The following is an 18,576-nucleotide window of genomic DNA, read 5'->3' on the forward strand; positions in this document are numbered from 1 at the left end:
TATATATATATATAAAATCAATCACTGTTGTCAAGACCAAAGCTTTATAATGGGGTTTGGATAAATCCAATACATCAATACCTTCTAGTTCTGGCTTCTTGGATATTAAAATGAATATTATTCTCAACTGAATTCATGTCTGAACTTAAGTGTTTCATTAGGCCCAGAGGTCTCCATAGATTGAACACTTCACTTTTAAAGAATTTGGGATTAAATAGGATGCTAACCTTGAAATTAGGTAGAAGTCCTAATTTTCTCCAACGTACGTGCTATAATTACACTATAGATGTCTTATAAAAATCAGTATTTTTCTAGGTACACAGACAGCAGTTCATTATGCTAATAGGCCTTCCAGAGTATTCCAGCCAAAAATATCCCTTCCTTCAAATTCCTCTTTGGAACATAGAACAGTCAATACAGGCATTATATTCTAATTTACTTTCTTACCCTCCTCTGTTCTCAGAACATTTTTAACAGTTCCTATTTAATTCCTGAGGTCATCTATTTCATGGTAACTATTCTCCATGGGGCCCAAGTCTGTTTTGATGGGGAACAAAGCACTCTCTTTAAACTTATGACTTCATGGAATAATATTATTTAGGTTCATTTTGGTTCAGTCATCCTGAACTTTAAGTTTGTGGCATTCCATTACTTAGTTGTGTAATAACTTCCCCAAACCTCCACTTTTTAACATTACTACAAAAATATTTTTCCAATGTTATTTTCCAAAAATTTCCAAAATATTTCCTAATAAACTTAATTTTGTTTATTTAAAAGCAATTTATTTTGAATGTTTTCAGTTACATCTAAAATAATTTGAGTCTATGAGATGTAGTACTACCAGGGTGGTGAATCATGTACTAAACAATAGTTACTTGTGTCAGCAGGAGTAAAATGAAAATTGTTTAAAGAAATGAAAACTCCACCTCTAAACTCTCATAGTCAACAGAACCCAAAATAGAAAAACAAACAAATCTCTCCAAAGACTAAAAATTTTAACCTTCATTCCTTGTGGCCGTAACATAATTGAACCATTCTTTCACACTTGCTACTCCATGGGGTGGATTTTCATGGCGGCGCCTTGTTATCTTGGTTATTGTCGCCATAGGACTTTCCAAAGCACCACATGGTTTGGTAACCATGGTGTTATGACCCAGATGAAAATCTAGTGTTTGCACAATGTATGTAGAATGATCACTAGAGCCTAGAGCAAAAGAAAAAAAAGATGTTTTTTAAAGTAACAAACTATATTTAGATCCAAGAAAACAGTTGTGACCTCAGAGCAATAGATTTAGCTAAGTCATACACAGATAGGCTATAAAAATGAAGAATAAATGAGCAGAAAAATAATTTACAAATAATTCTTTCTTTTAGTCATAATTGGATTTGTCCCCAGTAAGACAAAGAGCATCAACCATGTTTTCCTTCATCGTTAAGAAACCACCGAGTAGGAAATTAAAGCTCAAAGGAACTGAGTTCATCACTGTAATAGAGGTAAGAGCTCAACCTTGCCTATAAGTTTTATAATATAGTCTTGACAGGCAAATAATTTTCTCACACTGCTACTGTGTGCCTTCTCTTCATGTTTACGGTAACTATCATCATGACTATGGCCAGCCACAGCGTACGAACTTTCATTGCCCAAGTCAGAAACAGGGAGTAGGATAGCAAGTTCAGAAATAAGCCCTTTAACATGTTCCAGATATTATAGATATTGACTCATTGTCAGTGAACTCCTTAACACGTCAGATACATGAGAACAAATAGAGATGGACTTCAGAAATATTATAATAAAAACAGACAAAAGATATGAGAAGGGAAAATTACTTTCTTAAACAATCATAACAGAAGATAGGAAAAAGTAAAAGCTGGAAATGTGTCAGTTTACCATCTTCCCAGATTTTCTGAGCTTCAGTCCAAAAAGCAATATTTGGTTCTTCTAAATGAAAAAGGGCCCAGGATTTTGAACGGAAATTTGGACCATGAAAACATGCCAGTGTCATATGATTTCCATGTAAGCTCATTGATCCTCCAAATTGCATTCCATCTTCTGGTAATGGAATCTGAAATAAGGATATGTGGCATCCTGATACCACCTTCAATACTCCAGGCCAATGTCGATGATGAGCTGCATCAAGCACTGCAAGAAAATCAAAAAACATATTTCCTGAAGTGCATCATGAGTATCCTGAATGCGGCAGGAAGGCAGCAGGTAGCTACTTTCTGCAGCTGAAAGTGATTCATGTAAGGGATGAAAACAATGTCCAGCACCTGGTTAACACTAAGCACTAGCTAATAAAGATATGGTCTGGGGAAAGATGCTGCGTGAGGATGGACAGAGCTAAGCAAAGCAGTAACTTACTAATAAAAATTACAACTAACACTTCTGTAATGATTAATGATTCACAAAGTGTTGGCATGAAATTTTATATAATTCTCACAATAACTCTGTAAACTAGGTACATCATCTTGAGTGATTTCAAGTGAAGCAGAAGAACAAAGGGGTTAAGTGGACCAGTGACTGGAAGACCTAGAAATCAAATGCAGACCTCCTGATTGTAAGTAATGCCTTTTACTCTTCTATACCCTTGCTACTCAAAATGAGGTCACAGAAATAGCAGCATCAGCATCACCTGGGAGCATGTTAGAAATGCATACTCTTAAGTCCACCCATATCTACTGTATCAGAATCTGCATTTTAATTAAGATCCACAGGTGGTTCAGATGCACATGAAAGTTTGAGAGGCATTAATCAAACATACGATTTATATTTCCTACGTATTCCAATAATGGCTCTTCTCCACATCTCTCATCCCAGATCCAAACAAGGATCCATGCATTGTATTTAGCTGGCGTGTTTCCTTCAGTCTAAAACAATTTCCTAAGCCTATTTGTTTTTCATGACAAGGACTTTTTTAAAGAATCCAGGCCACGTGTTTTACAGAACATTACTTCAATTTGTATATGCCTGATATCAATTCCAGTTTAAAGGAAATACATGGACTACAAGAACAAGGCAAATGACACCACAAGGAAGCAACTAAAATCTAGAAAGTAGGATACTCTATAGGACAATTGGCCAGGTCTCTTCAACAAGTTAGGTCATACAAAAATGATCTGCCTAATATCACACAAATAATAATGAATCCAAAGTCAGCTATTCTAACTCCATAGCCGATGCTCTAAATCTACAATATGATACTGTCATAAATAGTATTCAAGAGCATGAAGTTAGAATAGTTACGGATGCATAGTAGCAGGGGAATAGATGACAAGTAATAACTTCCCAAATAATGGCCTCTAATTCCACTGCTAGGTAGGAAATATGGTCCTTTGCTGAGGGAATTGGATGAAGAACCTATAGCCTATTTGGTAAGTATAGCATATAGATTATTATTGTTACTATTATTTTTAATTAAGAACATAATACATATTTAGTGAAAGATAAAGTATATATAAAGATTTAATTCGAATTCTTACATTGTTCTTGTGAACTTTTCTCTAGGTTGTTAGTCACTGTCTTTGGTGGAAGATATGGAACTGGTCCCCAGGTAGACAGAGCTCGTTTGCTGGTGTCAAACTGCTGTGTGAAAAATTCCTGGAGCTTCATTCCTATTTTTATCAGGTCTGGCGTGGTTGATCTTGATATCATGACTTGGAAAATATCCCACTTCAAATCTCCATGGACAAAAATCTCACTAGAGCATAAAACAGAATTTTTATCATATGTTTTACAGAATATACTTAAAAAATACAAGAAAAATTCTCTTCCCCACGCAGCTTTTTTATTTACATTAACTGCATAATATAAAAATATTTTGCAGGAAAAATGAATTGCTTGTGTTTTCTTACTGAAAAATATGTTAAGAGCAGTCATGTATTCAAAAAGTAATGTCTTAATAAATACCTTTTATCAGTTATGCTTGAATCCAATGTATTATACAGGTTTACTTTCCATTCATCCTGAAGCTTAAGATCAGCATTACTGAAGATACCCATAAGGATACTTGAGCCCATGTAATCAACACGAGCTTCAGTAGAACCCATAGTAATCTGAATTTTGTGATTGGGTTGCTGATTTGGATGTTCAGAAATGTGAGCTAAAATAGAAACAATTTTCACAGAAATGTCCATGGGAAAAACGCGTCACAATCAATTTACAAAAACTTTTTCTTAAGATTTCTGTTTTGCAGACATGTTAGATCAGTTGTAAAATTTCAACATACCAACCATCTCCAAAGCATTGACATCTATGGTCCCTCCAACTACTCCTCCTTTTGAATCTAATTGTGATCTTCCCAGACCAACAGACATGCTAATCTCTCGATCACGGTTACTTCCTACTGAGAGACGGCCCTGGCTCTTCAAACCACTAGTTGTCCAACTAAAAAAAGGAAAAAAGGTTATTAATTAGATATATGACTTCTAATGTCATGAATTAAAACAGGATTTACATTAAAAAGAAGTTAAATCATATTATTTAAGTAACAGGCTGAGTTTGACAATGAAACAATACACTTCTTATAAAAACTATGTGGTAAATATTCAAATGTTAACATCAATGATGAAGCTTTCTTCTTAGCTAGAAAATTAATTTCCTTATAACTTTTACACTTTTTAGAACATATATTTCATGCTTTTATATTATAATATCCTTAGGATGAAGCCATTTTCAGAATAAAATAATTTATATCTTTTATCTACTATCTTTAATTTCTCAAAAATTTCAGCATTAAGAAAAGGTTTTGAATTGCTTTACTACAAGAAAAATTACAAATAATGATTGAATATATTTCCTTTAGATATGAATAGCTTACGTTGTATTGCCCATTACATTACTCATATTCATTTGAACGTTTAATTGCTTCAAGTTGATAGCAAAAACGACAAGTGTTTCCCATGGGGTCCCTTGTTGGCTTGCTGCTTTGTTTGATTTGTTAAAAGGAGTTGATGTTTTTGAAAGTGAATCTAAAAACAGAAAAATCAAATACATGTTCATTTGCACAAATATCGAGCCAATTATAAAGCAAAAACAACTTTTATCACTATAATCCACAAAGTGGAAATATGATATTCTCGTATTAGAACCTAATGTTTAATGGTTGTCATATTGCCTCTAAAATAATAGTTACCATTTACTGAATGGTTAGTACGTGCTGGCAGCCTTATTTCTTGAAAGTTCATAACATTCTATATGGTTCCCATTTTATATGAGGAAATTCTGGGGTACATGGGATATAGCAGCAGAGATCATTCATCACCCTGGGACTTTCATCACAAATGAGAAAATCATAAGGTGCTGCTGCCAAATAGAAGCCTCAAAGGCAGGGACCATTCTGAAACGCAGAGGCCAGCTAGGGTGCCTGTCCTTTATGTTCTTATGGACTCAGTGTATATCTTGATACCTGCATTTGCTCATTATGCTTTAATCTTGCCTTGTGACAAGAACTATATCATTCATTTTTATATATTTGGGCACAGTACAGAGCCAAGGCTAAGTATATAAAAAGTTCAGAAAAACACTGACTAAATAAAAGAATAACTGAATGAATACAAAGATTAACTTTTTTAATATCAAAGCACCTTCTGGGACATTCACAATGCTGTAGGTTTATTTCTAAAAATAACTGTACTATATGGAGCACACTAACAATATGCTAATTCCTCTCTCCCTATCCCTTTGCAAAGCTACTAGCCATCTAGCTATCTCTTCTGCTGGCAATACTTTGAAGTGTTTGTTATTTCTTATTTTATCTGTTTTTGGGGTTTTCTTTCCTGATCTATCATAAAAAAACAAAATGTGTATCTTCCTACAATTGGGGCTAAAATCTGGGAGTAACTAAGATTTTTATCTTGGGAACATTGGAGGGCTATTGATAACAAAAAGAGCAGTGTTACCTCTTCGAGGAACTGACGAATCAGATACACTTCTCGATCTTATGGAAGCTGGAGATTTTAGGCTCTGTGCTGCTGTCCCTGGTGACATGGTGCTGTTTGTCATATGCTCATTGAACACATTAGGTGACTGAGGCATGTGAGTGAAGGAGGCTGACTGACTTGGCTGCTCCCAGGTCTTGCAGTAAGCTTTTCTTGACGATTCAGGGGAAAGATGCTGGCTTACCCCTTCAATGGAATCAGGTGTCCCTGGACCAGATGCTAGTAGAAAAGTAGAAAACAAAAAACAAAAACAAAATACAACGTAACTGGGTAAAAATCACGATGTAAAATAATTGCACTCATCCACTATTTATAATCATATTACATATTCCCTCTAGTTCTCTATTTAGCAACTGTATGGCAATATACAGTTTGCAAAAAATATTCCAGTATTTTATTTAATTCTCACAGAAACTTCATGTGAAGGGGAAAACAGGTATTCTGGTCCCAGTTTACAGGTGACAGAATAGACTTAGACCTAGGACTGCTAATATTTTCCACTAAATGATGCTGACTCTACTTTTCACTTCCGTAACTCTCTCTTGAGCTCATTACAACAATATCCAAGTCTGAGAGACAAATGCAGGTAGATGGTAGCATGTCCCCAACACTTTCTGTTTTCCATGCTTATCTAATCATGATTAACTTGGATGGTTAAATGTATTTCTGCCTTTCTAGATTTTACAAAGATTACAGAGTAATCATAGAATAAAATGTCAGCTAGAATGTAATCTCCAAGAGGGTAAGACTTTGGTCTGTTTGGTTCTGTGATACATCCCCAGTGCTAATGTCTCCCCCCAGTGCTTGGCATATTAGAGGGGCCCAATAGACATTTCTTCAATAAGTGAATGAATCGCATGGTACAACTTACCAAATAAGACCAAGTTTGTGTTATCAATCATGGATTTTGCTACTATTGGAACCAAAATTTAAAGCAATCTGATTACAATTACATAATAAGCTTACTTGGCAAATTTATAGTTTGGTCTCCAAGGAACAGACGTCTTGCAATACTTCTCCTATACCACGCTCTTGGAAATGCCAGAATTTCACTGAGTCGACGCATATCATATTTAAAGGAGGCAGACCCTATATCACAGACAGCTGATACACAAATAAAACCTGTTAGAACAAATTTCTAAAACCCTTAATGTTTTCACATAGTAGGTATAAGACAGGATATTATACAGCTAAATTACATTTATGTTATAATTCATGAAATACCAAAATAAGTTATATATTATGACACGCAAGTGATTATATATCCTTCCACAAATTATAGAAATATCATATTCTAACGTTGGATTCATTTCCTTTTTTTGAGGTGATGGCAAGTCGGAATTCTGTTATCACTTTATCTTGAAACTCGCAGAGAGGTTCTAAAGATCAGTCGTAGAGTCAGCTCTCAATTTTAACACAGGGCTCTTTTGAAATATGGAAAATGAATCATCAGGATGAGTTGGGATACAAGCTTTTTCAAAAGGAGTGCAAATCAAATAGCTCTGTGTCAGGGACTACTATTTTCCTTGTAGACAAAGAGCAGTGACTTTTAAAAAGACAAAAAGCATCCTGATGGCCAGAGTTGTGCTCTGTGCATTCTTCTACTCCTGCTTTATGTGCTCTTCTGTTCCTCTACCATAGCTTCCTTAGGATTTACATCCCAGTGATTTCCGAAGCTAAAGTTTCTGCTTTTGCCTGAGACCATACCTACACGGCACATCAGCCAACTGCCTACCAGACCCTTCATCTAAATATCCTAGAGGCACTTCCTTCTTTCTTTTCTAAGTTAATGGCTTCACTGGTTCTTCAGTCATCTAAGCTAAAAGTTTGAGGCATTCTTGTCTCTTCTACTGCCCCTTATACAACTTATCCTCAACCTTGTGGATTCTCTTATCTCTCTCTTGAAACCAATCCTTTTTCTCCTTTTTTACTGTTATAATTCAGGCCTTCACCCACTAATTGCTTGATCTATTTCAGCAGCCGCCTCAAGCAACTTTTCTCTCCTACCTTTCATACTGCCATCGACTCTCTTTCTAAAACACTAATCTGAAGCCTCACCCCATTTCTTAAAAACCTCTAATGGTTTCTTACTGCCCACAGGATCGGTACCTGATTCTTTTGCCTGGCATATTGAGTCCCTTCCTCCACAATCTGGTCTTGATCTATTTTATCAGCTTTATCTCTAACCATTCCTGTCTCCTGGTCCCACCTACTTTGTACAACCAATTAAATGTTCAGTTATACCCTATGCTTCAGCCACAGCAAAACAAAGTATGACCCAAAAGCATATTGTGATGCTTCTGTGGCACTGAATGCCACGTTGCTATCTCCAAAAATATTCCTAATCAATTTGTAAGATCTGGCCCAAATATTATTTCCTTTGTGAAGCCTTCTCTGATCTCCCATATAAAACATAACTTATTATTTCCTCCTCTTTATATAAACCTCCATTATATTATAGCATTTCATTTATAATCCTGCACTCATTTATTTGTCTACAAATAAGACCTTGCCTTATTCATGCCTACTCCCCTCAATCACTTAGCAATTTCTGACAAAAGGTCACTGTGAAACATAGGCTAAATATTTGTTTGGTGAATGAATATTGGGTTAAATGAACATACCATATTTATTTGATTAATAATTATAAAAATTTTCACTCATTTAGTACTCTGAATTCTTCAAAATGTTCCATATACATTTAACTTTAAATAATCAAACCACAATGCAAAGAAAGTAATTTGCCCATAGTTATATAGCTAGTTATAAAGCCAGCAATACATATGCATACAACTCAAGGTTTTCTGACACCAAGTGAAAATTTTTTAATGTCACTCACCCCTATGTAGTACTTTAAGCATTTAGAAAAACAAACAAAACCAAAAAGTCAGAAATTTTACCCATTCATGGTAGAGAAGAAGTGAAGAAAAGCAACCCTTAGTGATTTAGGCATGTTTTGGCCCTTGGGTGATATGTCTATCCATTTATCTAGAAATCATAGTTCTAATATTAGACTGGACTGAAATAGTACAGTAGGCTGGACTGATATTCCTCTCTTTTAAATTAATTTTATCACTGAAAGCTTAAGTGTACTTAATACTTAAACACTGTTAAAACAGAGGCCATTATTTAATTCTGGAAAACAATATTTTAATTAAAAAACTATAAAACTGAATACCAGATATATTTATTAATGTAGTATCCATTTTGCTTGCAGTCTTGCTTACAGATGGACTTTCAAAAAATGAGGCACCTCCTGAACGCCTTATCCGAGACAGACTCACTTTTACAAATTCAAGGTTTATGCTGAGTGAATCTTTTCGACCGGTGACTGAAGTGGGTTCCTCATCCACATTCCCTTAAAAAAAAGCAAACAATAAACCTCCACATCTATATACACATACATACACACAGCTAATTAGATGAAAATTATCCAATACAGTGTAATATGCCATCAATTAAAATCATTTGAGGTAAAAACTTAAACAGAATGATCAAATGAGCATTAGCATTCCTAGTTTAATAGATTCAAGCCCATAAATATAATTGGTGATTTTTACAACCCTTTTCCAACAACAAAAACTCACACTGACATGGAGTATGTGTCATCAGTATTTGTCTAAATACAAGTATGTGTCATCAGTATTTGTCTAAATACAAGACATCAGTATTTGTCTAAATACAGTATTTGTCTAAATACAAGAGATATTCACTAATAACAAGATCTTGTGCATTTTTAGTGGTTCATCTGCACTTTAAAAGGCCAATAAAATTTAATTTCACTGAATAACTGACTTAAATAATAGTCTCATTTAAATTAACAAACATGACTCACACTTTAAAATTTTACTTTTTAGGATACAATTTCTTATACAAATAGGCAATGATTTGGTAAGGCATTTAAACATTTAAGTAACTTTTGATATCCAAAGAGATTACTGTGCTGTTTCTACCATTTAGAAAATATTCTGAATTTTTAAATTCTTGAATAATTAATTTGCCGGATTTACTTATTGCATATTTCTACTTACTATGTAGGGACAAGATAGATATTATCAAAAGGGAAAAATATAAAAAGGTTTTGATCTTAGTTTATATCCCTTATTAAAAGTATTATGATTTATGAAAAGCAAGCTTGAAAAGATGCTTGAAAATCTTAAAAACACTTTAAAAGATGCTATAAACTTGAAAAAGACACAAACATGCAAAGTATACCTAATCCTCCTGATCCAGATGTAAGGCCAGAAACAGCGGTTTTTTGTTTTCCTGCTCCATACGGATGAAATACATAAAGGGAAAAGTCAGACATGCATGCAGTGAAGCTCAAGCCAGAGGAACTACTGCTGGAACCAGTCAGATCTGACTGACTACTACTATGTCGACTTCTGCCAAGGGGGCTGCCTAATCCTGACGAACCTGTAGTGAACACAAGAAATTCAGAAGATTTATAAGCAGCAAGAAAAAAAAAAGCCAGTCACAATATGTTCTCAAGAACCAACTATGATTTCAGAATAAAACAGAAACACTCAAATATTAACAGATCAATACATTTAAATCCTTAAAGTTGAAATGAGGACTTCGATGTATTTTCTAATTCATTTATGTTATAAACTAGGGTTGAATACTCTGTTCATCTTCAAAACAATCATTTATACATACATTTGGCTTACTGAATGTTTTCCTATTTCTGTTCTCCTTTGTCCCACTGGAAGCAGGTAGTGGAAGAGGCCCAAAAGAGTGGGGGTTTAAGCAAAGGAGAAGGAGAACAAACTAAAAAAACCATACATATACCTGGATTCCACATTTCAGTAAGTAGCGGTGGAAGCAGAGCAAGGTATGCAAATGCGGAAAGTAGAAGATCTTTTTCTCTTAGAGCCAAGTGTCCTTACTGGCAACATTTACCAGGAACGGACAAACAAATTCCAAATACACTTCAAGCGTAACAAAATGAGACCATCTGAAGAGAGCATTACAGAATTTTGCTGCTGATTCCAAAATTTATCTCCAGACCTCCTTTGGAATTATATATTACAACTGTTTACTTAACCTCCTACTAGAATAGGTCAGAAGCATTTAAAGTTTATCATTTCCAAAACTGAACTCTTATCTTTTTTTCTTGCATCTGCTTTTCTTCCACTGTTCCCCATCTCTAGTAAGTGAACACTTCCATGCAAATAGCTGAACGAGAAGCCTAGGAGTTACTTGTCATCCTTCCTACTCCTGACTATCATCTAATTTATCACCATGTCATTTCTATATCTCACATAAAATAAAGTCTATCCTTTTCCCTCCATCTCACTGCTGCCACTCTAGTTTAAGTTATCAACAACTCTGCCTGGACTACTGAAATGGCCAACTGCTCTCCTTGCTTCCTTCCATTCTAATCGACTGCCACACTGCAGCTGGACTGGTGGTCTCAAAGTGTAAACCTGAATCATGTCCATCCACTTCCCTGCTTAACCTATCTGTCAGTGGCTTCCCCACATGATCTGGCTCTTTCCACTCTAACCCTTTCTAATACCAGTCTCCACTTGTAACAGTTTTTTTTTTTCCTTTTTGTTTTACAAAGTTGCCAAACTTTTTCCTGTTTCATGGGTTTTGTATTCTCTATCAGGAGTGTTCATTCCCCCAATTCTCTGCTTAACTAACTTATGCTCACTGGCTTCACGTTTCCATTTAAAATAAGCTTGTTTGCTTGGCTATTATTTATTTCTCCAAATCTAGTTTAGGTTCCACATTAGTCGGGACCACATCGATTAGCTCAGTTCACTATACTATACCTAACCCCTAGCACTGACCCAGGCCCCACAGATATTCAGTAAAGATCCTTTGAAAGAATGGATATTGTTACAACCTATATATTTCCTATATATTTATTTTCATCATCATTCCTTCAATGTTTTATGATGAGAAAATGAGGGGTCCCATTCATTTTTGTTATTTTCTAAAGAATCACAAAATGTGGGCATAAAACAGAGTTCCTCATTTTATATTGCTTTCACTATCTATTCCTAGCATAGTGCATATATAATGGTATAATAATTTAAGTGCTAATAAGTTATGTGACTTTTATCACTAAGAAAAAGATGAACATTCCAAAAGAGAAATAAGCATGGGCACCCCCGCTCCCCAACAAATAGCCAATAAATATAATACATATTAAAATAATAAGAATCCCATTTTAATCCATCACACTGACAATGATTAAAAATAAATTTAAAGCTGCTTTGGGAAGAATACAATGAAATTGCTGTCCATTCACACTGTGGTGAGAGCGTAGAAATCTTATAGTCTTATCAGAGAGTGAAAGTATCAACCACTTTAAAAATGGTCATACTCTTTAATCTAAAAATTCCACTTTTAAGATCCTAGGACTACGTTTTTGTTTATAAATATTTACACACAAAGATGTTAATTTTGATATTATTTAAAAAGTAAAAAACAAAACAAAAAACCCAGAGAATCTCAAGTATATGATCAAAATGATGAACTATCATACAGCCATTAAAGTTATTTTAGAGATGAATATTTAATAATTTGGGAAAATATCTATGATATTTTAAATTTTAAAAAGTTATAATTTTGCCTGGGAAAAAAATCGTACCACTACAAAAATGCTAGAGAGTAAGAATTGATAACACTGGTCATCTATGATAAAGGGATAGTTCTTATTTTTATTTCATCTTTAGTACTTTTTTGTTTTCTGTATTTTCTATAATGAACAATGAACTACTTTTATCATCAGAAAATGTGTTTTCAAAAACCAATACTACCTCTCCAATATTTTGTTGACTACACAACTCCAACAACAATATTTTGGAGCTAAGAGTTGGATGACAGGTAACCACAGCAGCAAAAACTTTATTGCTAAGAAATCAATCTTTTTGTTTTAAATTGCCATTTAAAAATATATACATGCTACTTCACACAATTTTATTTCAGTTTGATAAGAAATCCTCGTGAGATAATACTATGTCCCTTGTTTTCCATTTGCAACACTAATTACAATTACATGTAAAATATAACTTAACATAAAACATTCAAAAGTACTTGAATGTGTGGACTATTACACAAGTCACATCATAGTGCTTGGAGTGTGTACATTCAAGCCAACACCAGCATACTAACTGCCATTCAGTTAAAAATACAAACTAAAGGGTACTCAAGTTCAAGTATCACATGAAATATACTCAAAACTTTGGTCTACTATAGATTTTTTTCTTATAAATACTCTAATTCTCAAATAGTCTCCTTTTCTAAATTTATTTAAAAATATCTATTAATTACTATTAAAATATCTATTTAAAAATAGTATTTGGCTTTATACCAGAGGAATAAAAGGATGTTTCAAACCTGGTATTCCGGTTTTGCTAGCAGATGTCTTTGTTCCACTCTGAGTAGCATTACCTCCAGGGGATGAAGTCTCTGCAGGATATGTACTCCCTAAAGTCTCCAGTTCTCCTCGGTTTGAAGAAAACACCAAGTCCAGGGATGGCAGCTTTAGCATGCATTCTACTCTTGATACTGGTAAACAGCTAAACTTGATCTGTGAGGGCTAAAAATAACAGCCAAAAATAAAGGTTTCTAGGAATTGGAAGGTTAAAAATTTTCATACTGGACCAAAAGTTACATTTAATTTTCATCTCGGTTCAATATACTAAATTTTTCATGTTTTATCATTTGACACTTTTTTTTTGGAGACAGGGTCTCACTCTGTTGCCCAGGCTAGAGTGCACTGGCGTTATCATAGCTCACTTCAACCTGAAACTCCTGGGCTCTAGAGATCCTCCTGCCTCAGCCTGCTGAGTGGCTGGGACTACAGGCACGTGCCACCGTGCCCGTCTAATTTTTCTATTTTTGTAGAGACAGGGTCTCACTCTTGTTCAGGCAGGTCTCAAACTCCTGGCCTCAAGTGATTCTCCTGCCTTAGTCTCCCAAAGTGCTAGGATTATAGGCATGAGCCACTGAATCTAGCCTTCATTTGACACTTAAAGGTTTATTTTGTGTTTAATGTCTTAGTGTTTTCAAATAGAAGCATGATATATAAATCAAAATGTATTATCAAAATGGTATCATTTTGAAAAAAGTATTTGAGGAACCATCTCTAAGCAATAAATACAGTTTACCCTTGAACAACATAGGTTTGTTCTGGTCTACTTATACACAGATTTTTTGCAACCAAAGGTGGATTAAAAATACAGTATCCCAGGATGTGAAACCCACATATACCTAAGACTGACTTTTTGTATATGGACCATGGGACTTTATATGCATGGATTTAGGTGTATGTGGGAGGGGAGCCAATCCCCCAAGTATACCAAGGAATGATTAGACATTTAGATAATTCAGAACCTTACAAATATTTATGCTCATGTTAAACTTGTTCATAATCAAGTCTTTTAAGGGAATTAATTTCACTTATATTAAAATTTAAAAACATTATTGTATTAATAACAAAGGTTTTTATAAACCCTCAAGTCCTCCCCTCCATTATGTATTTTCATCAGACCTTCAAAGAAGCTAATGCAAAACTCCAGAATATCAAACTGAAGCTCTTCTGGACAAATTGCTATTACAGAAAATAGTTGAAACAAATGACCATTAGTGTTTCTTTTATTCTTAAGACTGATTATAAGATTTTAATTGAAGGAAAACTAAACCCTGAAGTTTGGATACAAGTAATTTTTAAATACTCCTTAATAAACAGATTTAATCACATGTTAATAGATATTCCCAAAGGCCTATTGATAGGACCGCATTTTAGAATAAAATACTAAATAAAAACTACATAACTCTTTGCAAAAATTTTAACAAAGGTACTATTGTAACTTTATATTTCAGTTACACTTTATATTTGCCCAGAAGGAATCCTAATGGCAAGAAATGAAGGTGCCATAATAAAAATGGCATGAGATGCTTAAAAAAGGGCTTTAACTTATATATTTTTACTTTTGCCACAAAAGTATGAGATATAAATTTTAAAAACCTAAAAATCCATGAAACTTCTCAGTAGAAAAGTGAATACATGATGTTTGTCCGGAAAGTATCCAGCCACATAATATGAAAAATAGAGACATTTATTGAAGAAGATACCAGAAACACTGTGCATAAGACAATGACGTCTCAGTCCCCTTCAAAGAAGGCACCTTGGGACTTCACACAGTTCTCCCAGCATCTCTTCCACTGTTCAAAACACTCTGCAAAATCCTTTGTTGGAATCGCCATCAGCTGCCTCATCATATTTTCCTGAATCTCCTTCATGGTCTGAAATCTCTTCTTTTCAAAGGTGATTTTAGTTTTGGGAAAAAGCCAGAAGTCGCAGGGCACCACATCTGGGCTGCAAGGGCGCTGAGTCACCTGGGTAAGTTGATGTTTTGCCAAAAAACTCTGCACCAGACGTGATGCACGGGTGGACGTGCTGTAGTGATGAAGCTGCCAATCACCGGTTGCCCATAGCTGCGGCTGTTTTCATTGCATTGCATCTCTCAACCAATGAAGATCACCGAGGTAGTACTCCTTATTAATAGTTTGGCTTGGAGGAGCGAACTCATAATGGACAACACCTTCCCAGTCAAAAAACACAGTTAACATGGTCTTGATCTTGCCATGATTTTGCTGTGCCTTCTTTGTGCATGGAAAACCAGGTGACTTCCACTGGAACAGCTGGGCCTTTGTTTCTGGATCATAGCGGTATACCCACGATAAATCTCCACCTTGAGGAAATCTGGTTCATTGGTAGTGGTCTGAAACAAGTCATTAGCAAATGCAGCACAATGTTCCATGTGCTCTGGTAGTGGAAGCCATGGAATGCATTTTGCCACAACATGTTTTACGCCAAGAACCTGTGTCAAAATCTCGGACACAGTAGTTTTTGGAATTCCCCAGATCAGCTTCTAGTTCTCTGTCAGTCGCTGATCTTTGTTGATTACAGCCTGTACACTTCAACATTCTCAGGTGTTCTGCTTGTTGCAGGCCTTCCAGAACGTGGATCACTTTTAACAGATCGTCGACCACCTTTGAAGTGTTTGTGACACACTTTTATTTACACTGCAATCATTGCATCATCCCCGAAAGCCTTCTGAATCATCCGAATAGTTTCTATGGAGGAATGTTCAAATTTCATGAAAAATTTGAGGCAGATTCATTGCTCTACTCACTCAGTCATTATGAATGTGACAGCCACAGGATACACATGCTCACTCAACAGTGTCTAGTGCCCCATTGACGAGTACAGTGAAGTCATTGTTCACACATGTGCATTACAGTCCACTCTCCTCGGCTGCCAGGTTACATCAATGTTGTGCAAACAGTTCTCGTTATATTAACAATGGCTGGATACTTTCTGGACAGACCTCGTAGATGATCACGGACAGGATAGTTTGACTTGCATTTTCTATTAATACTTCACAAAGGTGCAAAATCGATACTCATTCAGTAGAAACTATACTTCAAGTACCCATAAAACCATTCTGTTTTCACTTTCAGTATAGTATTCAATAAATTACATGAGATATTCAATACTTTTTTATAAAGTAGTCTTTGTGTTAAAAGATTTTGCTCAACTGTAGGCTAATGTGTTCAGAACAGATTTAAGGTAGGCTAGGCTTAGGTTAGGTGTATTAGATGCATTTTTGACTTACCATATTTTCAGAATGTAACACCATCATAAGTTGAAGAACATCTCTATATACATAAAATTTATATACATGTACTTCAGGCAACCTCCAACCCATTTAAAGGTCCATGAACCCACGATTAAGAAAATTTTAAAGGGAAATAACATTGAAATGTTCAAATAAATTTAAGAAAAACATTTTTCCTTAAAACAAAAAGGAATAAATGAGGTATATCACCTGAACTCGTACATAAACCACAACATCTACAGGGAAGGAAGAGTAAGCAGATGTTGAAGATGATACTAGTGATGTTGTTGATTCTTCCATTGGATCCGGTATTTCAAAATGTCCCATATCTTCATCTTGTGAGCTGACACCTGTTAAAATGTTTAGTTTTAAGTTTCATTATTAGGTCATGGATAAATTATTTATTAAAAGATTCTCATCTCTTACACTAGTGAGATCAGAGGTATGAACACCCAGAAACATTTGCTTCTGTAGCCCACCATGCTGCAATTCTTCCCCTATTCAAATCTCGTTTATTTCCCCAAACTCAAATTTGCCTGCTGCTGTATCAAACACTGTACAAAGAAAACAGTGATTATGCTCTTGCCCTCAATAGGATTTCAGTCCAAGATACACACCCTTAATGGAGGACCTAAGGATGATAATTTTGTCTTTAACTAGCTATGGCCATGGGAAAATTATATAACCTCACTAGGACTTAGTTTCTTCATTTGTGAATGAGGATTAGAGGATCTCAAGTTCTTTTTCAGTTCTATTAATTCCTTTATATTTATAATTGAATATGTTATGTAATAATGTATAACAGCATTAAGAAAACCTTCGAAATAATAAGATCCCACAATATATGTGATAGGAAGTACGTATATAAGGAGGATGCTTACCTGTATAATTCCTTTCAATTGGTGTAATTGGGATAGTTTCCAGAGCCTTTTCCAGAAAGTCTAATAGGCAGGGACTAATAACCATTTCTTCTGGCAATGACTGAAGTGCTACCCAGGCATATAACTTGGCTGTTTTTACTCCTCCACTTCCTTTTCCTTTGGCTAGAACATTTATAAATGTGAGGTATATTTAATGGAATTTAATAAAAAGTTCTAATTAAACATAACATAATTTTGTGAGAAATTTGAATTATATGACAATTTAATCAGGTAAAGCACCTCATACTTAAGACCATACAAGAAAGCAAAAAATAGCAGGTTGATAGAAATGATACATTAATGTTAGAATACAAAGATGATTAATGATATATAAGATGGTTATACCTACTTGCTCCAGGTCACAAATTTTGGTTCAATTTTTTCTACTTTATACTTTGCTAAATCTCTCATCAGCATTAGTCCTTTTTTCCATTTAAGAAGATACAGAGAACTTTAACAATTACTTAATGGAAAGTGAGGAAAAAAATGTGATTGTTTTTAGGCTTTCTATATTATCCTTAGCTTGTACATATTTACAATGCTTCCCTACATGGGATGCCATCTTTCTTTACTTCTACCTAACTAAATATTTCTGCTTTAGTAAAATGAACAGAATATCTAACAAAGACTTAGCTAACTTTGGCTTAGGTTTCCAACTCTAACATTTATTAGTTGTGTAAATCTAAGAAAGACATTCAACTTCTACGAGCCTTAACTTTCCTCATTTATAAAACAGGATAATAAAATCCATCATGCACTTAAGGGACACAGATGTGCTTTGTCAATTGAAAAGTGACATAAAAATATCAGGCATTACCATCATGGTTACTATTTTAAAAGGTTTATTATATCAAGTTCTGTCTCCCAAATGAAACTTTTTCAAATAATTCTTATCTGGTCTGATATTCCCTTTTTTGGGAAATTTTACCATGTATGTAAGGCATCATTCATATGCTATGGTAGCCAGATTCCAAGATGGCTTGCAGTGATCCTTGCCTCCTGGTATTCATGCTCTTGTACAGTTACCACCCACACTGACCTGCATGATCAATAAGACACTGTGGAAGTAGTGATAT

General features: G+C 34.8%; 1 protein-coding gene across 1 annotated transcript in view; it reads right to left on the reverse strand.

The window, feature by feature from the left end:
- Nucleotides 1–18,576, reverse strand: part of KIAA1109 (KIAA1109 ortholog) — a 176,047-nt gene that overhangs the window by 7,150 nt on the left and 150,321 nt on the right. The window contains exons 71-83 of the mRNA XM_045552328.1: nucleotides 17,462–17,623; nucleotides 16,791–16,930; nucleotides 13,291–13,492; nucleotides 10,153–10,353; nucleotides 9,116–9,295; nucleotides 6,904–7,041; nucleotides 5,899–6,156; nucleotides 4,818–4,968; nucleotides 4,227–4,384; nucleotides 3,908–4,100; nucleotides 3,481–3,698; nucleotides 1,889–2,140; nucleotides 1,001–1,204 (exon numbers count right to left, since the gene is read on the reverse strand). Of these exons, the coding sequence (XP_045408284.1) occupies nucleotides 1,001–1,204; nucleotides 1,889–2,140; nucleotides 3,481–3,698; nucleotides 3,908–4,100; nucleotides 4,227–4,384; nucleotides 4,818–4,968; nucleotides 5,899–6,156; nucleotides 6,904–7,041; nucleotides 9,116–9,295; nucleotides 10,153–10,353; nucleotides 13,291–13,492; nucleotides 16,791–16,930; nucleotides 17,462–17,623 (2,457 nt within the window). The remainder of the gene's footprint in view (nucleotides 1–1,000; nucleotides 1,205–1,888; nucleotides 2,141–3,480; nucleotides 3,699–3,907; nucleotides 4,101–4,226; nucleotides 4,385–4,817; nucleotides 4,969–5,898; nucleotides 6,157–6,903; nucleotides 7,042–9,115; nucleotides 9,296–10,152; nucleotides 10,354–13,290; nucleotides 13,493–16,790; nucleotides 16,931–17,461; nucleotides 17,624–18,576) is intronic.

Source organism: Lemur catta, chromosome 5 (genome assembly GCF_020740605.2).
Source record: "Lemur catta isolate mLemCat1 chromosome 5, mLemCat1.pri, whole genome shotgun sequence".
Lineage (NCBI taxonomy): Eukaryota > Metazoa > Chordata > Mammalia > Primates > Lemuridae > Lemur > Lemur catta.